Source organism: Hyalella azteca, unplaced genomic scaffold (assembly GCF_000764305.2).
Source record: "Hyalella azteca isolate HAZT.00-mixed unplaced genomic scaffold, Hazt_2.0.2 contig13873, whole genome shotgun sequence".
In the NCBI taxonomy this organism is placed as follows: Eukaryota; Metazoa; Arthropoda; class Malacostraca; order Amphipoda; family Hyalellidae; genus Hyalella; species Hyalella azteca.
The window spans coordinates 54,518-78,478 of NW_025943779.1; the positions used below are offsets into that span (position 1 = coordinate 54,518).

The 23,961-nt window shown below is 39.0% G+C and overlaps 1 protein-coding gene across 1 annotated transcript; it reads left to right on the forward strand.

The window, feature by feature from the left end:
• The first annotated feature begins 9,864 nt into the window (after positions 1–9,864).
• Positions 9,865–23,961, forward strand: LOC108681213. Its single transcript, XM_018170220.2, has 16 exons — positions 9,865–10,483; positions 11,243–11,313; positions 11,697–11,871; positions 13,028–13,385; positions 13,576–13,655; positions 13,966–14,247; positions 14,961–15,100; positions 15,605–15,676; positions 16,579–16,773; positions 17,100–17,228; positions 17,451–17,601; positions 18,497–18,592; positions 20,008–20,232; positions 20,645–20,759; positions 21,250–21,434; positions 22,652–23,961. The coding sequence occupies exons 1-16, from the start codon at positions 10,016–10,018 to the stop codon at positions 22,811–22,813; spliced, it is 2,904 nt and encodes a 967-aa protein (XP_018025709.1). The 5' UTR covers positions 9,865–10,015; the 3' UTR covers positions 22,814–23,961.

Consider the following 23,961-nt stretch of genomic DNA (forward strand, 5'->3'; position numbering starts at 1 on the left):
AAGGTTCGGTTATTTCAAACCTGTTATACCTGTCCGACATTTCAGCGTACTCGCGTGCGATCTGGCCTGCTGACTCGAATGCAAAACCTAACTTCATTTTCACGTAACCAGCCATAAATTCATCAATAATGGACGGATTTTATTCAAATTTGAAATAAAAGTAGATAATATCTGTAATTTGTGGACGGAATTTTCTAAGATTTTTATATCATTAACTTAATAACTTTTATATCAATAACATTTAACTACTGGGCAGGGTGGCTCAGTGGTTAAAGTTCAGAGTACCATGCAAGATTGACGCACTAGAGAGGCGCGGGTTCGATCCCAGCTTTGTGCGACAGTTTCTGGACGTCTCGGACAAATTTACGGCCGGACCCGCGGCCGGTCTCGCGGCCGCAGGACTCCCAAGCATAGAAAAAAACCTAGCTAATCAACGAAAACCTCGCAGGTTAGGTCCAGTTAGGAACAGGTTCCATTAAAAACACAAAAAAACTAGAAAACCCATAAAAACAATAAGAAAACCTTTCCGGCCGCGAGACCGGCCGCGGGTCCGGCCGTAAATTTGTCCGCGACCTAGGCCGGGCGGTTATGCACAGCAGAATTGTGGCAGTGCGTTGCGAGTTCGACCTCAAAATGCTGTGAATGTTCTGCGATGTTAAGAATCGGCGACAGGCCTACGGCCTAATAAACGCTGAAACCGCTTTTATTATAATACGGAAAACCTAAATTTATTTTTAACTTAACCAGCCATAAATCCATCAATATTGGACGGATTTTATTCAAATTTGAAATATAAGTAGATATTATCAATAAAATGTGGACGGATGTATTTCAGATTTTTACATTAATTACTTTTTTTAATGCCACAAAATACTAAAACTTGACCTGACTAGGACCTAACCTGCGAGGTGAACGTGAAGTAAGGTTTTCCGTATTAAAAAAAGTTATTGATGTATAAATCTGAAAAAATTCCGTCCAGAAATTACAGATATTATCTACTTATATTCCAAATTTAAATAAAATCCGCCCATTATTGATGGATTTATGGCTGGTTAAGTGAAAATGAAGTTAGGTTTTGCATTCGAGCCCGCAGGCCAGTTCGCAGCCAAGTCCGCTGAAGTGTCGATCCGGTACCTGTTATGCACATAGCACCTGCACATATACGGGGATGCATCCCAATTTCAGGACACAATAGACAATTGAATAAGTACTTCTAACTACCTATTCCATATTTATGTAGGTTTTTGTGCTTGATAACAGATGTCTTACATTAATAGAACCAATATGATAGTGTCCACAAAACCAATAGCATTGGGTTATAGCCATTGCAGGTCTCGGACAAATTTACAGCTTGTCCGAGACCTTAATCGGGACCTGAAATGTTATTTTATTGGAGGAGAGACATAACAATTTCAAACGGGGAAAATTGTTACTGACATGTTTCGGCCGTAGTTGGATTGGAATGATATTCAATATTATTGACTGTAAATTTACTGAAAAATTCGGTTTCCATCTAGAATAATATGGAAGTGTGGGCACTGAAGAAATAGGGAGGCGTATGCCGGCGGCCAGCTTTGCCACTCTTCACACCTGGTTCATATTTATTTCCGTAGGTAGGAACGCTAGAGGGCATCCCATCCTATGAAGTCAAGTGATCAAAGCCAAAGCGCCGGATGTCCACAGCCGCACAATAAGTGCGGCCGCTTGCTAAAGGTAAGCATGGCCATACTGCATCTGGCCAAACCTATCGAGGACTAACCTACACAAGTTGCAACATTTCTCCACCCAAAACAAACCTAAGCGGACCTAACCTAACCTCATTCGCTGCAAGAAGTTAGAAAGGCGGTCCAAATATGCTGGTAGAGCTAGTCATTGGCTGCAAGAAAGTTGTGAGCCGAGACAGCGTGAATAGGTTAGGCCAGAAAAGGTTAGGCTGGAATAGGTGGAGCCGGACGAGGAACTGCCTGCTTATGAGCAAGCAAGCTTAAGCATTGGCTGAATACCTACGGCGCTCTTGTCTTTCGGCAGTGTGTCGCTAGTCTGGATTACGGAGTTCAAGAGTATGCTGCGGCTTCTAGCTCTGAGGCTGAGTAAAGTTAATGCACGATAAAGCTGGGTGTTGGCTCAAGGGCTTATTTATGAGTAAAATTTGCGGCCTACGGCTGCGCTCCCATCTAAAGTACCATGAATTACTAGATCTTAGAAATTCTTTTACCTGAACTTCCCCTCAAGGGGGACTTCTGACGCGTGTCTGTGCTCGTCAGAAGTCTTATGGGATTTTGCGCTCCCAGTGGGAATGTTCCTGAGCGCCCCTCCGCTGAGCTCGCATGCAGTGTCTGACTGCAGGTCTCAGTTGTGGGGTTAAGTTATTATGTAGGTAGGATTCCTTACATTTCTCTTCTCTCTTTCTCTCTCGTGCAAGCGGCCGACGTCCCGTGTAAGCGACCTCTTAATTGTTCGGGTGTCTTCGTTTCTGTTGCTTTTCATCTGTCCCTCCATGTTACTTCTTTTTTCTTTAATTGGAATTTATGGGAGCCTCTGAAGACTGGTTCAATGCGGCCCCATGTCAGAACAGTTTTAAGGAATTTGACTGAATTTTGTTTTCAGGTACAAAAATCGGTTTCTTGAAAAAAAACTCAACAGTTCTCAATTGCTTAAGTGCTACAGGACGGGGCCACCAAAGTGGAGACCATACCGGGGCGGAGAGCACCACTCCAGGGCAGAGAGCCCCACTCCAGGGCAGACAGCCCCACTCCAGGGCAGATAGCCCCACTCCAGTCCTGTCCAGATAGCCCCACACCAGGGCTGATAGCTCCACTCCCGGGCAGAAAGCCCCACTCCAGGGCAGAAAGTCCCACTCCAGGGCAGAAAGCCCCAACTATAATGGGTTGGTTTGGTAACGTGCTGGACTAGGAAGGAGTCTCTTACTGACTCCATGAACAAGGATGTTGGGTGATTCTCTTCCCTTGAAGAGGATCCATCTATCCAGTCTAGCTCTGGATGATTAAAATCACAAACGATCAACGTGTGTGACCTACGGAAAGTCATGCTCGGTAAAAGACTGTTTAGTACTTTATCGTTTTCAGAAGAACTGTTTGGTGATCTATACACGACGCCTATGAGGAGGATATCTTTGTCAGTGATTCGAAGCGAGAAGAAATGTTGGCGCGTGAAGAAGTTGCAGCGCAGTTTTTTTAGTTTATAGCCGTGGCCCCTGGTGTTGGTTCTTGTTTCAAATTCTAGCAATCCTTCGGAGACCTTGTATTAACCATGAGTATACTTGTATACTTCAATGAGGTCCCCACGTAGACGTCGATAACAGAGGCTTGGAAGCTTCATAATCTTCAATCTTGCTTCATAGGACTTGCCCTTCAAGCCTGGAATTATCCTTGTTGCACGTCTTTGAACATTCTCTAATAAATTTCTGTCATTTTCAAATCTCGGTGACCACACAACGATTCCAAACTCTAGATTCGAGCGCACGGCAGCAACAAACAACTGCTTCATCGCTTCTGCATCTAGAAACTCGTTTGAGCGTCTGATTAGTCCAAGAAGTTTGTTGGATGTGTTAGCTTGTGTTTCAACATGCTTAGAAAATTTCAGCTCCTTGTCGACATGAACTCCGAGATTTTTTTCCACACTAGACTTTTCAATCATTACTCTCTCGTTGCAACCATGTCTTCTCATACTGTAATCTTGCTGTTCATTGTTCTTCCCGAGGTGAAGTATACTTTACACTTGTCAGCATTCAACCGCAGCTGTCACGTTTCAGCCCAGTTAACTAAACTATCAAGATAATCTTGCAATTGCGCGTTGTTTGACGCATCTTTCACTATATTATACATGGAGCACTGTCGTCGGCATACATGGAGCACTCGCTGGACACTGCTTCTGGCAGATCGTTTATAAAAGCAACGAACAAAATAGGCCCAAGAACGCTTCCTTGTGGCACGCCACTGCGCACTGATGCCCAGTCTGACACGGTTCCGTTAATACTGACACGTTGTCGTCTACCTACTAGAAAATCTCTGATCCATTGGAGTACGTATCCCTCAATTCCCAAAGACTTCACTTTACGCAACCGCCGCTCATGCGGAACACTATCAAATGCTTTGGCAAAATCGAGGTACACTGCGTCCACTGGCTCCCTTTCGTCCAGCAGGCGAGTCCAATCGTTCAACGTAGATAATAAGTTAGTGGTGCAGGATCTGCCGGTAATAAAACCATGTTGACAATCTGAAATGAGATGGTGAGCAGTCAAGTGATCGATAATCCTATCCCTCACAACAGATTCCATTAGCTTACAAACAACTCTTGTCAGACTGACAGGGCGATAGTTGCCGGGGCTACTTTTGTCACCTTTTTTGAACAATGGTGTTACTTGAGCTTCTTTCCAGTCGGACGGCAAAGTTCCTTCGTTTAAGTTTTTTTGAAAGAATACTGTCAATGGGCCTGCCAGAACGGATGCTAATTCTTTGAGCAATCTGGGATGGAAGCCGTCTGGTCCACATGACTTGTTGGGATTTAGAGCTACCAGGCGCTTGATAACCTCTTCTTCGTGTATTTCAAAGCATGTAATTACTTAACCCGAACTCTGATTTGAAAAGTTAAAACTACAATGAGCTAATTTTTGTTGTTATGATATAGTCACGTCCGATGACCGTGCGAGATGGCGTATAAAAAATATATTAACAATTTTGCCGTCTAGACTTGAAGCATATTTTTTTGGAGTTTATAAAATTTTGAACAAAATTTAATGCCAGTGATCGCATTCATGTTTCAATTCGGTCATTAACATTGCATAACTCAAAATTATGTTTTCCTTGTATTATTTAATTTAAATTTAGTCTCGTTCTTTACGAAAAAAAAATATTGAGGCAATCATTAAACCAATCAATTAGGACATGCTGCTATATATGTTGTACATTCATCCTATCACACTTCCGCTTTAATGAAAAATAATCGATTGAGCTATTGCTAACAAAGACAAACAACTATCTAAAACACAAGCTACTTTTACAAAATATCGTTCCAATCAACATTTTTTGTTCCAGAATTAGAATTTGCGAAAAGATCCCTCTAGTGACTAGAGGGATAGACTAGAGGGATTTAGAAAGTAAAGATTGGTATGAAATTAATACCGCCAGTGCTGGTAGTGATAAATCAAATGATGAAGATTTATTGGAAGAGCCAATTTCACCCTTAGCTTATTTTTAAATCAGATAATAGCTTGAAAAGCTTCCACTTTACCAGAAATATTGCAATGACGAGAAGACAAAATCGTTCCCAAATTCTAAGTGCACTTATCTCGTCCATCTATAATTAAATGTGAGTTTATGTATTCGTAAACTTGCTTCTTATTGATGGAAAAATAAATCTTTGCTAGAGGGCAAACTGCTAAAAGAGAACCCATGTTGTGTTAAAAATTGCAAGGGTAATCTATGTACGACTGAGTAGTCCAACAGCTGCGACAATTAACATGAAAAGCATGCTAACTATCGCATTTTTATCTATGTTAACTGCTAGAAGTAAGATTAGTTTACAAATGTTTTTTTAGCCAGAAAGAATTTCTAGCTGCAATTCTAAAAACACAAAATTTATCTGCACTCTGTGTGCTTAGAATTTAGTTCAATCAATGATTCATGTGATTATGTTTAGTTCGGATGATTTAAAACATGTTTTAAATGAATGTTCCATTAATTCAACACCATTGAGTCAATGGATGTAATGTATGAATACAATTCATTATTACATAAAATTATTATGAAACTTCATTAATTATGTATTTAACAATACAAATTTTTCCTGTTGGGATTCTTCTAGCGATGAATGATATGCACCCGTAGTTTTAGATCAACTCTTTTCTCGTTGAGATCATACGCAATAAATGGATTCAAACGTAATCTTTATTATTCAAGAATCCGTGTTTTAATGAAGAACTGATTTAAAATTCCGATATACGTACTCGTAATCAGAATCTTTTTTTTTAACGAGTTTCAAATGGGAAATTGTGGTCGATTAGATTAGATCAACATAATATTGATTTAACATACGTATGATGAACGATTTAAAAATACCACACTTTTCTCTCCGACATCGATCTTTGTCGAGGGACGGAGACAACACCGTCTACAACGATGCAAGTGTTGCTAGAGGACGGAGACAATACCGTCTACAACGATGCAAGTGTTGCTAGAGGACAGAGACAACACCGTCTACAACGATGCAAGTGTTGCTAGAGGACAGAGACAACACCGTCTACAACGATGCAAATGTCTTGCTAAAGGTAAACGATATTGCCTCTTTTACGCGAGTTTGAGAGTCGTTTAAAAGCGGCGCTAGTAATCCTAATTTATTGCGGATGCACTAAATGTTTATTCATATCTCACGACGATGTCAAATGAGTTACCGGCAATGACAAGAAGTTATATCATCACTGGAACAGCACTATTAAAATACATACAAATAAAAATGACGTATTTAATAAGTTTATCTACCAGTCTGAGCTATTTTTTCTCTGTCCTTGTGATGTGGAATAAAAGCTTCATATTAACTAAAAATTTCGATTATTTTTTTAGATCACCCGCTCAGTTTGCTTCCCATGGCGATTAGTGGATAAATGGAATGCGCCGCGATTTTTTGTCCTTTTATTCAGCACATTAATCAAGTTTTGCATTTATATAATCACATTTAATTGTTCTAAGATGATTTTAAAGTTTTCCTGTAAAGTTTGTAATTAATGCTTGATTTAAAGATTCAACAGCGATCGGCTTGTGATTTTCAAACGAGCCATCCGCATATCATTGTGCCGAATAGTTGGCTTCATCGGCATCAGAGAATTTTAACTGACCGTAAATTTTAGGTAATGCACAAGTTTCTGCTCATCTCCTACGAAACCGACGTCAAACCCAGACTTGCTGCAGTCACCTTCTCAGAAGTTGTTATACCAGGCATTGCCTACAGAAATCCCAGCCTGGAATTGCAGATATCCTGAGAGTGATTTTCTTTGAATTATGAATATAATTCAATGATAATAAATCGAAAAAGAATCTGATAATGATATGCATGTCGTTAATGGATTGAACAAGTTTCCTGAGAAATGTTTATACCTAATTTATAATTCGCAATATGTGAATGAATCCGTCATGCAATCAAACGACGAGGAATTTGAGGTAAATTGTTTCCGTTAAAATGTAGAATTCGGGAGAGAAAAATCTAGAAAAGGGACGAAAAAGTTTTTTAAAAATGCCTTTACTGAATCACACCAAAATTAGTCGGAGGTACCTACTGATATACTGTATGCCTGTAATATCTTCACGAGCCCTGAGAGGATATTTTTCATATGGATATTTTATAAATATCTAAGAACTCTCAATGACAAGAATTTTTTTCCTGGCTCGGCTATATCAAGTTGTGGGACGATTGCGATCAATGCCATCTTAGCATAGGGGCTTGATAATACGGACACGCACTCATCTCTTACGTTTTTACGTGTATATTTTGTTATATAGATGATCCAACCGTCTTCGTGCGAGGTTATGGACCTGCGCTAAATGTGTGACAGATAACGCAGGTGCAATAACGCAGATAACGCTTGCACCTGCGCAGAGGCAGGTGCAAGCGGGGATGCGGGCGCCATAACACGTCTTCAGGAGTCATTATGATGTCGAGGCTTGTGTGTGGTGTAGGGTGGTCATTACTGCGCTACTGTAGGTCTTATGTGAGATTTTAAGACTTGTTTATGTTATGTATCGGGAGTATATGTTCTAGATAAAAGAATTCGAAAAATTAAATCTATGGATTGAACGTCTAAAACAACGTAAAAGCGACAGCGAATTAAATTCAGAATGTTTGACATGGACGAGTATTTTAAGCGGATGACATTAGGACTATGTATATCATGCAGAGCGGGGCAGCGCTACTTGGAAATGTAGCGGCGCTATCGCTACCGCTACATGCATGCTCTAAATGTAGCGGGCGCTACCGCTACACCCACTAGATTGTAACGGGCGCTACCGGTACCGCTACAGTAAAATGTAGCGCGCTACATTAGCCGCTACAATGGCCAAAATTATTGGAAATCTCTAAATATTTATTGTTCTGATATTGGGATTTACTCATTAACATTTAATGATAATAAAACATTTTTAAAACATAAAGACTTTTTGGGCATATTCTTCTGTTTTCAATGAATTTTACTTTATTTGGCTCCCCTGAACAATTTAAAAATTCAAAAAACGCCATCCTAAAAAAAGTATAACTCCAACAGTTTTTAAGCTATGGCAAGGAGAGACATACCATTCGATTTGTAAAAACAATACCTAGCGACTCTAGATGCTTTTTTTTATATGTGCATGGTTTGACTTATATATGGGAGGGGGAGGAAGGTGGGGCAGGGGGTAAAAATGTGAAAAAATGGAAAGAACGCCAAAAAAACGATGAGGAAAATAAAAAATCGGGGCTCTACAGTCGCTAGATATTGTTGTTACAAATCGAATGATATGTGTCTCGACATTGTAGCATTTGATTTGCAAAAGTTATAAACTTTTTTAGAGTACCCCTTATTTGCCGTTTTCTAATAATTCCACGTTTTCCTTCATTTTTTAAATTTACATGAGCAAAAAGGTCTTAGATTTCTGTTTTACATATGTGTACCAAGTTTCAAAACGATCCGTCTGTAAACAAAAAAGATTTGTTGGAGGGTAGCCGGTCCCCTTAAGTAAAATCTAAAGGCTTTATCTGTAAATGTAGCGGTAGCGCTGTAGCGGCAAAACCTCGTATCGCTACTTAAACATATAGCGGGTGCTACCGCTACCGCTACATTGCCTTAAATGTAGAGCCGCTACCGCTATCGCTACTGAAAATGTAGCGGCCGCGGTAGCGCGCTACTGCCCACCTCTGTGTATATGACAGTATAAATTTAATTCACTATTTCTACCTTTAGTTATACAGCATTGTAACTCATTAAAATATTATCGACTATATTCTGATACATCATGTAAACCGATTTAAATTTTTAAATAGTGAAAATCTTGCAACCAAATGACGGGCATTTGGTTGGATTAGAATAAGATTCTAATCCAAGCAAAACAACTTGCCTTGAACATAATGGTTGTTATCCACATTTTAACTAATTTAACCTTGTAAGCAATGAATGTTTACTTGATAAATTGAGCCAGCGCATCGAAAAATTGAAAACTCTATCAGGCGTTTTCTGAGGCACCCAACTGATTCTTACACATTTTATGTAAATAATGAAAAGTAACATTTATCAGTTGCCGCAAGTATCAATTGCCGTAAGTACCAGGTGTCGTAAGTATCAGTTGTAAGTATCAGTTGTTACATTAGAATTTTTTAAAGCGTACGGGAGTTATAATCGCAAACAGTCAGGACAAGGCGACGTTAAAGCAGCGCAACGTTAACATCAACATGACGTCAAAGAACACCTGGGCAGCGCGTGGTCGCTCTGACGTCATATGGAAAAAAACGTAGGAGGAAAATATTCGTTTAGGTTGGAACGATGACGTCACTGTTTTGAATCATAATTTTAAAAAGTAGCTGATTAGAAATCGATTGGCTGTTTTTTCATCCGATGTGAATAACGAAAATTTGTAGAAGGTAATTCAGTTGATCTGGCGCATCAAGTTTATTTTGTGGTAGACAAAGAAAAGTTTAGTATTTCTTTCAAGTTTAATTGAACATAGAAAATTTTATGTTACTGGTACTGTCACTTTGAGATGGAGCTTTTCGTTTTGCGTCATTTGCGCTTGTTTAGATGTTTGAATTAGGCTGTGAAGACCAATCCAATTGTTCCCATTCATTCAATTGCTGCAACCCATTGTCATTCAATAAAGTAATTAGACAGAGTTTAATCGGTGTTGGCGATCTACATCAAAAAGTCTGACAGTTTTTCAACAGTATATTTGATTCCTACATTAAATGATCAAAAGATTAACATCAAATTATATTTTTGCTCCAGTTTCTACAAGTTGTGATTTTTCAACTGTAGGAAAGAATGTTGCTGATATACTTGCTGTTCTTGATGTCCATTCGGCAATCAGCTGCCGACAATGATCAGCATTCTTCTTCACGCAACATCGGTCACGTGAATGCAAAAGAACCATTCGAACAAAATTCTCACGAGTTGTCGAGAAATTTGGGAGAAAGGAACCAATTTTCTAGAGAAAGCCTCGGGGTTTTACAAGAAAGCCTCGGGGTTTTACGAGAAAGCAATCGGAATCCACAGGAAGACAAAGAGATTTCACAAAAAATTGAGCCAAGTTTTATTGATGGACGAAATGTGGCTCAAAATGAAACCGCGAGAGAGACTCATGCCAAATCAAAATTTTGGATCCGAGGTAACAGCGACTTGGCGTTGCGGCTACCGAGCTCAAAATCCGCGCAGGAAAAAGCCAAAGAATTTCTGTCAGCTGTGCACGAAGATCTCAACGAGGCAGCGACGACGAGCCATCCTGACCATCAGGTAGATGGAGCGAAAAAATAAACACGTCGCAGTTAAATCTTATAGATTTGCTTATATTTTATGCATATGTTCAAATAGATATATGCATTCAATTTTAATCATCGTTTCAATAGAGAATTTTTGCTCATTAAATTTCATTTACGAGATTTGTTACTAAGTCTATTGAAATTTACGAGGCAGCAACGACGAGCCATCTCGACCATCAGGAAGATATAAAAAAATACGCACGTCGCCGTTAAATCCTCTAGTTTTGCTTATATTTTAAATGTTAAAATAAATATATGCAGTAAATTTCAATCATTTCAATGTGGAACTTTTGCTCGTTAAATTTCTTTCTTTTTGGCTTTCTTCTACGAGATTGGTTTCAAAGTCAATTGAAATTCACGAGGCAGCGACGATGAACCATCCTGACCATCAGTTAGTGATGGCGAGCTGCTAGAAAATAGGCCAATGAATCTTTATTTACAGACATCTTAAGTTATTTAATTATCGTAGATATCTTAGAAATGTGGAATGAAACTTCGCTTTCTTTCTCGATTTTAATAACGCATGCAATCCTCACCTGCCATCGAATTCTCTGATGTTAGCTCCAGTGATGACAGTGGAGCTAACAAATTTATTTTCAATTTATTTATTTATTTCCAATTCAAATTTATTTCAAATTCTATTTCAAATTTATTCCCAATTCTAATTGTACTCTGTAATAACTGCCCTCGCATTTACCGTTCATTTTCAAAAAGTAATTTTTTGTCCCATCAGGGCTGGGAATCCGTCCATCTTGTGCTGCACAGCCCCAGGGAGAACTCCATCACCATATCCATGCGAGGGTGGTAAGTCATCAGTTTACGATAATTACATTACATTTACTTTATGATTTACAAATTATCACCCTAGGGTTTATAAAGTGAATTGAATCACTTCTATTTATATGAATATATGAATATTGGAAGTCATGAGTTTTATTTATAGCCACAATACCTTTATCTTTGCAAGTGCACTCTGGCTAGACATGATAAATATTATCTTATCAGCACGCTGAAGCTGGACATGATAACCATTATCTTATCAGCACGCTGCTGCTGGACATGATAACCATTATCTTATCAGCACGCTGGTACTGGATATGATAAGATTATCTTATCAGCACGCTGGAGCTGGACATGATAACCAATCAGCACGCTGGTACTGGACATGATAACGATTATCTTATCAGCACGCTGGAGCTGGACATGCATGACTCACGCGGCATCGTGGCCCCGGGGGCGCTGCTGTACCGGTCGCCTGACGCAGCACCGACGCCGCTGTACGTACGCGAGGCGTGCCACTACAGCCTGTACCTGCGGCGCGTCAGGATAGGCTCCATCTCCACCTGCCACCCGCTCGGGCCGGTCAGAGATTTGTTTTGATTTATTTTGAGTAACCATCTCCACCTGCCACCCGCTCGGACCGGTCAGAGATTTGTTTTGATTTATTTTGAGTAACCATCTCCACCTGCCACCCGCTCGGGCCGGTCAGGGATTTGTTTTGATTTATTTTGAGTAATCATCCCCACCTGCCACCCGCTCGGACCGGTCAGAGATTTGTTTTGATTTATTTTGAGTAATCATCTCCACCTGTCACCCGCTCGGGCCGGTCAGAGATTTGTTTTGATTTATTTTGATGATTTTTTTTGCTTGTTTAAATTGATTAATTGAATTTTTTCTCCGCCCTGTCGCGGATTAATTTGATTTTTTAATTAATTAATTTGATTTTTGTCTCCATCCTGTCGAGAAATCTATATCGTTAACATGAGAAACGAGGTGAGTTATTTTTTCTATACTTCGTTTTATTTCATTATGTGCATTGGAGATAACATTCAAAACAAACTTTATGTCATATTATCAAATTAAAGCAGGCAACGTCTTTTACATCTAAAAAGAGAAAAACATTTCAATTTTCAAATTATTCAACTTTGCTCCTTGTAGTGACTGTACACAATCTTCCGATTGTATTTAAACGTATTTATCAATTTTAATCCTTTTTTGCGAACTTTTTCTTACATTTCACGTAAAAACTGTTTATAATGTGTTTTACGTGTGAACCCACCTCAATTTTGAAATGCTTCAATTTTTCACCTGTGACCAAACCGTCCATTATACATAATTTCATGTAGTAAGCTGCGATGATGACATGTCCTTAATTTTAGTCCTCAGGGTAACTCATTACTTTTTGTCCCTAATTCTTACTTCGTCTATAGCTGTATCACGCAAACAATTAAAGAGGCTTGGGCCATGTAAAATGTCCATCAAGGTTCAAATTATGAATTAACTATTCAATAATGAGCGTCAACCGGTCATGCAGAGCATATCACAACAATTATTCATATATATCTAATTAATGGTTATCTGCAAGTGGCTTTTGCAGTTCTAATCTGTTCATTATTTGAGATCTGTCTTTATGAGAATAACAGTGAAATGTATTGCTTTGTATCGTTAAATATGCATTTAATGTTTATTTACAATTAAAATAAATGTACCGTCTATGATACATGTTCCGATTAAACAGCATGCTGTGCTAATCGTGGACGGTGAATTGATCGACGTCGTGCCCCGCCAAACGATCGATCAACCGACTCCTGCGTCAGTAAATTTCTCCGGCTTTAACCGTTCTACTGAGCCCAGCGTAAGTCATCCGACCAGCGAAAACATTCAGCAGACAAAGAGCAGCACGGAAAACATATTGCAGGTTCAAGCAAAGAATGAATCAACCGATGACGGAGTGAATACCAAAGACCCTGGGACAAGTCGGGATTCCGAAAAGATAATTATAGGAAGTTCAATTAGCAATGATGATTACGAAAAATCTGCACGACTGAACGTGGCTTGGACCAGCCATCTTGCTAAAAGCATCGGGCCTTCTAAAAGTAGGGGTTCACTCTAAATTTAAAATAAAAAATTGTTTAATCACTTATTTCGTACTCTTTCCTATTCTTACAAAGTGGTGAAATTTCAATTTTGAGTGGTGTTCTTAATTTGGTTCATTTATTTGAAGTATCTCATATTTTCAATGTATTAATTCCCGTTTGTTTTGATAGAAATTAATTTTCTTTGCAGCGACTTTAGAATTCACCGAAATCGCAAGTAAAAGTGACGAAACGGACAGGCCTGATTCTCAGCCCCATGATAATGGAGAGGTTAATAATTACTAATAAATTATTAGCGCAATAAGCAATAATTGATGATAAAACTGTTAATAATTGATTCAAATATCTCCAGTTATGGCACCCAGTCGTACATTATTTTTTTTAATCGTACAACACCATTCATTGCCAAAATTATTTCAGTCGTTGAAATTATTATTATTCAATGTTTTTGCAAGTGTTCAAACAGTATAGCGTCTGATGTTAAAAAATATAATATTGTTTGAGAAATGTCCATGAGATATAATAATGTTTGAGAAGTAAAAAACCTTTCCTTTTGGGTTGAAAACCGACAATATTCAAGAGCAAACGGTCGAAAACAAGAGTGTTACGAAGAAAAAGATCTTCATCTCCACAGTCAAGAACTAATCGTATACTAAACACAATTGACGCCGAGGATGTAAACGTCAACACAACGTCAACTGGTGATAAGTCGCGAAAAAACAAGCGATTCTTTTCGCCATATCATTCGCGGAAGCTAACACTTGAGTTAGCCCTCTTCCTGGACTCTGTGTTGCTCGAGAACCTTTTCTCTTTCTACACTGAAGACCAACTTGTCGACCTCATACTCAGTCTTATGAACAACGTGAGAGTCATGAACAATGTTTTCCAATGTTGCTTGAGGAACCAATGAAACTGATGCCTAGCATTTAAATGACTTTGATCGACTTGATATAGTATAGAATAAATTCTAATGTGTTCGCCTCTTCATAATATTAAATTGCTTGTTAAATGCAATATAATGTGTAGATGTTTACGAATGAATGTAGAAAAGTTCATTGATTGCATTCAGTTGTTATTTGTTAGTGTATCTGAGTTGAACGAAGGAAAAAGATTCCGAGGAAAGTTGAAAATACGCAGTAGACAAATTATATTTATACCTTTTCCGAGCTAATTGCTGCACAATTTTAAGTGTCAGAGCTACTTAACGCGCATCTTAAAATGTTTTTCAAAATGCAAGTTTTCAATTACTTTTCGAGGTTAAGAAGTATTCGGGAATGCCTCATTATTTTACTCAACTCTGCATTCATAACTTAAATGGCTAGACGCGTAAACATAAATAAATAGTTTTCATTTGTTTGCAATCTGGGGACTTTCATTGCACCCGTGAGCGTTTGGGGCAAATAAACAATTTCTGAAACTCGCTCTAATTATTTACGAAGAAAAAATCAGATATTTCCAATCCGATTCTCCGTAGCAAAAATCCAATTCTCCTCCGAAGAAAAAAAAATCTCTAACAATTCAGCTTGAAAGCATTAATTGTTTGCTTCATTAAGTGAAATTTCATGTACGTTGCAGGCGCAGGCGTTCTTCCACCAGCAGAGCCTGGGTCGGCCGCTGGACGTGTCCATCACGCAGCTCTACCTCCTCAGGACCCAGCCCATCGACCTGCCGACCCACGGCGGGGACAGACTTAAACTCCTCGAGTCTTTCTGCGCGTGAGTGATAAATACTATAAATTTTTTACTGACACAGAAAAAAAGACTGGCTACTCACAGCTGGGGATAGTACAAGATCTTGTTAATTAAAGCTAGATAAAGTACAAAGATGTGATTATTCATAGCTAGAGAGTAAATTCCAACGGTGATTATTAATAGCTAGAGAGTAAACTCCAATGATTACTCACAGTTGAAGATACTATAAATGACAGGCTACTTTTAGATAGAAAAGGTTCAAAGACCGGCTTACCCGTAGGTGCAGTACAGAGCTCCAGAGACTAAAAGCTAGCTACTGTACAACGGTCTAATTTTTTGTGTTTTTTCACGTCCTTGAGTGGCAGGCGTCCGCTTGCTGTCATAACAATCAAATCGTTCGTCGACGTCTATCGTATTCTAAAATATTTTATAATTTAGCACCGGAAAACCTGTCCTTTTAAATGAGTGCTAATCATTCAGTGCAATTAACTTCACTCCTTTTAATGAGATGTCTACTCATGATTACAGGTATCAAAAAGCTCGAGCGCACACCAGTGATAACAGTCCGATGAACTGGGACCTCGCAGTCTACCTATCAGGGTGAGTCTGGGACCTCGCAGTCTATCTATCAGTGTGAGTCTGGGACCTCGCAGTCTACCTATCAGGGTAGGTGAGTCTGGGACCTCGCAGTCTACCTATACGGTGAGTCTGGGACCTCGCAGTCTACCTATACGGTGAGTCTGGGACCTCGCAGTCTACCTATACGGTGAGTCTGGGACCTCGCAGTCTACCTATCAGGGTGAGTCTGGGACCTCGCAGTCTATCTATCAGGGTGAGTCTGGGACCTCGCAGTCAACCTATCAAGGTGAGTCTGGGACTTCGCAGTCTACCTATACGGTGAGTCTGGGACCTCATCCTCGGGTGAGCTCCGTCTGAACTGGAATGTTACTCTGGCATTCATCTTTCAAGGAATGATACTCTGGATAAATTGGATTAATTATCAATGCTGCGATATTTTCGAGATATACTGTACAGCGTAGTTTCTTGAGACTTCAATTTCAACCCGACCACGAATTTTCTACTGTAGCGGTATCTCAAAATTATTCATGGAAATTTGGGCACACAAAAAGTGACTTAAATTTTTTAAGATTTATATAGAATAAATCCTGTAATAAAGTTTGCGACATATTTAGTTTCTCAAGACGTGATGTCCTTGCTGCCAGTTTCCCTGCAGCCAGCACGGTGAAAGTGTTCGTTACTGATTACCACACCGACGTTCACGATTATCAAAGTTTTCACTTTTCGTAAGAACAGCAAAAAAATGATCTAACTGGCGCTCTATGGAAATAAATAATTTTGCCATTATTTACAAATACTGTACGGTTTTCTTGTGTTAAATTGAAAAAAAGTGACACGTTGTTTTATTTCACGGGCCCGACCGGCCGCAGAAATAGCGGTCGGGTCGCTTTACGGCGTTAATCAAATAATGCATATTTTCATAGCATGGACCTGATCACCCACATCGAGAAGGGCGGCATCAGTGACGTGACCATGGGGCTGACCTACACCGGTGGCATCTGTGACGTGACGCGGTCCTGCATCATCTCTGAGTTCTCAACCACCAACGCTTACGGCAGACCCTTCCCTTCAGCCGGGGCACTCACCTCCCTCATCCTTACGCATGAAATTGGACACAGGTACGCATTTATCCACCACACAGGTACGCATTTATCCACCACACAGGTACGCATTTATCCACACACAGGTACGCATTTATCCACTACAGATGCGCTGCAGTAGAGCATTTAGTCCATGTATATAATTCACGTCACCATTTTCTTTTTTTTAGGGTCGTTAGAGCAAAGAAGTGCTCAGGCAGCGACATATCATGTGATCGTGTGATCTTCCTATACCAAGTCACGTTTTCATGTCTCTCGACTACCTCATAATTATGATAGTGAACACGAATTCTTTTCACCAACCATAACGCTTCTGAAAAAATTAACTTATTCCAAAATTTCAGCCTGGGCATGCGCCACGACGGGTCCAACAACAGCTGCACGAGTCAGAACTTCATCATGGCAGCGGGCAGGGGGCCCAGGGGCGGCACTACGTGGAGTCCATGCAGTCGCGAGTCTTTTGCCGCTCAAAAGTGAGGACATGAGAATATATGCGGGCAAATTCTATTAAGAAATGTTTATTCTAAAGTTATGCACTGATTAATTTTTCTTTTATCGAATGACAAGTCATTATTATGAGAGGAGTTTTCGCGAAGCTTGTCCTTATAAATAATATATCATATTATATTATATTATACGATGTATTACCTGAACCATAAAACATTCATCATGTAATGCTCACATCGGGTGCCCAGCGGCCGCTGTCTGTGGGACTCGCCCAAAGCTTCAGTTTGGGACGACGCGGCTCGAGGCATCTTGCCCGGCCAGCGCTTCAACGCCGTGTCGCAGTGTCAGCTCTTCTTCCGCGACCGCGATGCTACCCTCACTTGGCCCTCAAATCTTATGGTTTGGCACTATATTTTATTTCAATTTTTATGTATACCACTTGTTTTGAACTATAGTCCAAAGTTCTTGTTCTCTCTTTATGGTTTGGCACTGCATTTTATTTCAATTTTGATGAATTAAACTCGTTTTGCTCTGTAATCCTAAGTGTTTGTTCTCACTTTCAACTCCACTTTTTAGATTGACTCTCTTTTTGCGATTAAATCTTGAGGTATGGCAGTATGTTCAGACTATAAGCATTTCTTTAGGCTCATCAGCCTTTTGGTGTGACTTTTGGTAAAGGCATCATACCTTTTTGGTCTTCCACCTGCAGGTATGATGCCTTTATAATAGCCCAACCATCGGTAAAAGATTTATCTGTTCTCTCAATCTCAATTAATTACACTAAAATGCCCACTGCCATGAATTTACTGGTATTTGATAAAATCATTAGGCTCCATATAGAATATGTTAGAATACAAGTTATGAGCCTGATAATTTTTAAGCGAAAGTTCACACATGAGAAGACACATGGGAAGCAATATAAAGTACGAAGCTTATTTTTACAACACTTCTCTTTAACTTCACTTCTTGTTGTTTGTCTGTCTGCTACAAACATTATAATCGATATTTAGCACACTTCTGCCTCTCCAATCGATCTGAAATTTTGCACACTTGCGTAAAATAGGAGACAATGCATGTATCAATTAATAGAATAAATAATTTTGAAAATAGTATTTCTTTAAATTTTAAAAATAAAATTTAAATTTACTTTTTTTTGTATATTTTATAATAAAATTAGAAATTCATTGTACATGTGTAACATCGGAGACACTGGATTCTTCAGAAGAGTTGTCTTTAAAAAGTAATTTCAAACGCATACTCTTATATATACCTTCATTGGTTGGTTGCACCGCAGAAACTGTGCAACAGCGTACAGTGCAGCAGCCCTCACCGTCTCACCTCCTACCTCGCTGGTCCTGCTCTGGAAGGCACTTACTGCGGGGGTGCAAACGTGAGCTAGAAACTTTATTCATCAAGTTTAATTAGCTGAGATTCCTTAACTAGTTACTCACCTTTACGCGACAAACAAAATACAAGGATAAATAAATATAAAAATATTTTTAAAAACCACGTTTTTCTGGTTTTTACAAAACTAAAAATAAGGAAATAAAACAATAAAAAAACTTTAAAAAACCACGTTTTCTTAACGGACAAAAAAGAAAAACATTTACTCATACATAACATTTAAGTTATGTAAAACGTTATGTAATGTTATGTAAGAGTAAATTTTTTTCTTTTTTGTACGTTAAGAAAACGTGGTTTTTAAAAGTATTTTTTATTTGTTTTATTTCACTATTTTTAGTTTTGTAAAAACCAGAAAAACGTGGTTTTTAAAATATTTTTATATTTACTTACTTTCTACTTTTTAGTTAGCAATTTTAGCAATTCAAATCAATTTTCAGGGTTGGCAAGTGTGGATGTTCGAGAAATAACTCAACTCCAAACCGTAAACTTTTAGTGTTTTTTTTTTATTTAAAAAAAATTTTTTAATTATTATTTCTGATGATCTAATCTTGAATTGTTAGCAGCATAAACATGCATGCCAAATTTCAACTTACTAGGATGTTTAGAAGTGCTATAAATTAAGGTTTGAATTTTTGATGACAGACGGACACGAAACGAAGTCAAGAAAAACGTGGTAAAAAATCACAAAAGTTACTACATTAAAAACTTAATAGCAAAGAAAACTCCACAAAAATTCATAGTATCTTTAAAGTAGTGTGGTGGTTCATAGTTTCTTTAAAGATACTATGAATTTTTATGGAGTTTTCTTTGCTATTAAGTTTTTAGTGAATTTGCGATTCAAGCAAACGAGTGATATTAGTTACTATATTTTATCACTTTTTATCACTTTCCTGCCTTGGAAGTCTCCTACTGTGGCGGCGCAAACATGAGTTAGCATTTCTTTCATCAAGTTTAATTAACTGCGATTCTTTAACTAGCTACTTACTTATACGCGACAAACAAAACCATACGAAATATCACAATAGCTACATTATTATCACTTTAATAATTCATTTAAACTTATCTGAGCGAGTATGAGCTACATCTGTTGAAAGAAATATGCGATAAATGGCATGTTGAAAATTGTGTTCATGCCGTTAACCATTAAATTAATTTTGATTCAATGAAGACTTTGACTTGCAATCTGGTCGGATGTAGAATTCGTGTTCCAGAAATCTCTCATGACTGGTGCAAAACTATTGTTTATACAATACAAACTGAAATATCCCAATTGTTCATTTTCAAATATCAATATTTTTTATTCATTCCTGGATTTCCAATTCATGAAATTTAATTCTAATATTATAAATTCATCCAATACATGAGTTGTTTACATACGCTACACTCGCCTGTCGTGTGCAGTGGTGTCGGGACGGAAAGTGCGTGCCGTGGTCAGGTCGGGACAACGTGTCGGTGGTGGTCGGGGGGCTGGGGCCCTGGGAAGAGGGCCCCTGCACGTCTGCATGTCTGGCGGGGGGTACGGGATGGCGGGAGAGTCGTCAGCCCTGCAACTCCCCCCCTCCCCTCAACAGCGACCGTGGGTGTATCACCACCTCTTACAAGACCGACTTCTGTGACGACTCACAAGTAATTCTACATGTCTTTACGTCAGGAAAATCATTATCTTTATGAATTTACGACTCCATCCATCTCGCGATACGATTAACTTTATACAATTTTGAGTTTAATACTCAATTTTGATCCGATCATTGTGAATTAATTGGAGAATATTATAATATCATTATCGTTGGGTACATCATTACCATTTGACATATTATAACCATCCATCCAATAAAATAGGTTCCACTTGGTTCCCGTAGAAATAACTGCTAGGAAGTAGGGTCCCCTAAATTATTTTCACTGTGAACCAATTTTGTAGCAGTCATTTATAGTGAAAACCTTTTTTCTAGCAATTATTTCCCACGGGGAACCATGGAAATAAGTGCTGGAAAATAAGTTTCCGCAAATGTCCGACACTACAGCGAAAGTTTTATGCCAGGTGTGCGGTACGAGGCGACGCAACATGAGCACCGCGCTGGCGGAGCTCTGTGAGCGCGTAGCCGAGCGCTACCCTGACGCCATGAGCGAAGGCGAGCAGCAGAAGCACGACCCCAGTGAGTAAAATGATGAGTGTGATGCTCCGATTATGAGTAAAATATATCGCGAGTTTGTTGTTTGGTTCTATACAAATTCAACGACCTGAGTGAGTTGCTCTGATGATGAGTAAAATATATCGGGAGTTTTTTGTAAGGTTCTATAAAAATTCACGTTGTGTTCCTTGTTACTTGAATAGAGTATAACTCCGTGCAAAGATTTTCAACGATTTCGTCAGTTGTGCTCATTTATACCCCAGAAGATAAAAAAACCTCCTGCTGAGTAAATAGATTTTTTCCCATGAAACTCATAGTTTAATAATTGTTGCCGCGGAGCCGTGGTTGGCGTGCGTGTTGTCCCATGAAGCTCATAGTTTAATAATTGTTGCAGCGGAGCCGTGGTTGGCGTGCGTGTTGTCCCATAAAGCTCATAGTTTAATAATTGCTTCAGCTGAGCCGTGGTTGGCGTGCGTGTTGTCCCATAAAGCTCATAGTTTAATAATTGTTGCAGCTGAGCCTTGGTTGGCGTGCGTGTTGTACTGTCGGCTGCGTTCGAACACGTCGCAGTTGTGGACGCCGCGCTATCTCTTCCAGGACGACCCGACCGTCCCTACACATCTGCCCCCGGGCGCCCCCTGCCACACTGACCCTGACGGCACCACATATCGCTGTTACCACAGGACCTGTGTACCACATGTATGTTCAGTCCTTAATATGTGTTCAGTTGTTTAATATGTGTGTACCACATGTATGTTCAGTCCTTAATATGTGTTCAGTTGTTTAATATGTGTATACCACATATATGTTCAGTCCTTAACTCTTTTGTTCAGTTGTTTAATATGTGTGTACCACATGTATGTTCAGTCCTTAACTCTTTAGTTCTGTTCTTTAATATGTGTGTGCCACATGTATGTTCAGTCCTTAACTCTACAGTTCAGTTATTTAACTATGTCGCTTTGCAAATAGGGAGTTTTTTGTTTATATATGAAGCTTATTTGTTCAATTGAGCATTTATATTTCGCCTTTAATTTAAGGCCAGTTAGAAATATATGTCACGAATCAATTTTTTCCAATGACAATTGCAAAATTCAATGAATTTGGATAATTGGATTATTCAATGAATTATAAATTTTTTCCAATAAATCTATACCATATTTCAGCAATGTGGTATGGATGCAATGTGATTTTTTGCACTCACAACAAAATTGGCGGCTAAAACTGAATCTTCTCATAAACCTGGCGTTTTAATTCCTAGTCTTGTTCGGAGATACGGTTGGAAGACATTTTTTTATGTTGAAAATTAGTTCAGAAGAGTTTCTGAAAACATGATTCTGAGCAAAAAATATTACCCGACTGCAGAAATCACAGAATTATTCGTAATATTTAAATGTATTTCCCAACCTTTTTAATCGATGGTCAAAACTGAAATTCAATTAAAAGTAAAAAGTTTTACTGTTTATTTCGTGTCAAAAATGGTCTCATTATTAAATTTGTTTTCTTTTATTAAGATTTATTTGCACTCTATTCTAAATTTACTTGCACTCTATACTTACTTATTAAGATTGCACTCTATTTTAAACGCCTCCAGACCTAAGCTGAGTTCTTGACTAAACTCTAATTGAAACGCTTACACTCTATTGCACTCTATTTTAAGCGCCTCCAGACCTAAGCCGAGCTCTTGATTACACTTCATTTCAAACGCCTCCAGACCTAAGCCAAGCTCTTGATTACACTATATTTCAAACGCCTCCAGACCTAAGCCAAGCTCTTGATTACACTTCATTTCAAACGCCTCCAGACCTAAGCCAAGCTTTTGATTACACTATATTTCAAACGCCTCCAGACCTAAGCCAAGCTCTTGATTACACTATATTCCAAACGCCAACAGACATAAGCCGAGCTTTTAATTACAGACGGAGAAGTTCACGGTGGCAGTGAGCCGCGACTCTGTGGGTCTGTTCGAGTACCGCGACCCTGCGTCCCTGGACGACCTGGTCATCAAGGCTGGGCCGCCCGTCAACGGCCTCCTGGAGGACGAAGACTACCCAGAGTTCGATCTCGACGACCTCTACTGATCAGTTGTGTTGTGACTCTACTGAGTCAAATGACTAGTAGTTATTACTACAGCGTCGTATGACTGGTAGTTATGACTCTACTGCGTCGTATGCCTAGTAGTTATGACTCTACTGCGTCGTATGCCTAGTAGTTATGACTCTACTGAGTCGTATGACTAGTGGTTATGACTACTGCGTCGTATGCCTAGTAGTTATGACTGTACTGACTCGTATGACTAGTAGTTATGACTCTACTGAGTCATATGACTAGTAGTTATTACTCTACTGAGTCATATGACTAGTAGTTATGACTCTCCTGAGTCATATGACTAGTAGTTACGACTCTAATGCGTCGTATGACTAGAAGTTATGACCTACTTAGTCGCATGACTAGTAGTTATGACCTACTTAGTCGTATGACTAGTAGTTATGACTACTGCGTCGTATGACTAGTAGTTATGACTCTACTGACTCGTATGACTAGTAGTTATGATTCTACTGAGTTGTATGACTAGTAGTTATGACTACTGAGTCATATGACTTGTAGTTACGACTCTACTGAGTCGTATGACTAGTAGTTATGACTCTTCTGAGTCATATGACTAGTAGTTATGACTCTTCTGAGGCGTATGACTAGTGGTTATGATTCTACTGAGTTGTATGACTAGTAGTTATGACTACTGAGTCATATGACTTGTAGTTACGGCTCTACTGAGTCGTATGACTAGTAGTTATGACTCTACTGAGTCGTATGACTAGTGGTTATGACTCTACTGAGTCGTATGACTAGTGGTTATGACTACTGAGTCGTATGACTAGTGGTTATGACTCTACTGAGTCGTATGACTAGTAGTTATGACTCTACTGAGTCGTATGAATAGTGGTTATGACTCTACTGAGTCGTATGACTAGTAGTTATGACTCTACTGAGGCGTATGACTGGTAGTTGTGAATTTACTGAATTGTTAGGACTGAGACATAACTACATCCACTGAGTTATGATGATTTCTACCTTGCCAGTGTGGGACACTGTACTACAACGAAAATTTGATGCTGAAACTGTTAAAAAAATGTTATAAAATTTAGTTTGCTCTCTGTAAGCTCGCAATTATTTGCCGAATTTTTGAAAATTAATATTATCAAAACTACTTAAGAAGATAATTTTCATT

What these genes read in the sequence shown, in the direction of transcription:
- LOC108681213 (XM_018170220.2), top strand. Translation starts at nt 10,016, where the DNA reads ATGTTGCTGATATACTTGCTGTTCTTGATGTCCATTCGGCAATCAGCT. An exon ending in ACCATATCCATGCGAGGGTG is followed by an intron (nt 11,314 to 11,696) that starts GTAAGTCATCAG and finishes TTATCTTATCAG; the next exon opens with CACGCTGGAGCTGGACATGC. An exon ending in CTTGGCCCTCAAATCTTATG is followed by an intron (nt 17,602 to 18,496) that starts GTTTGGCACTAT and finishes GTTGCACCGCAG; the next exon opens with AAACTGTGCAACAGCGTACA.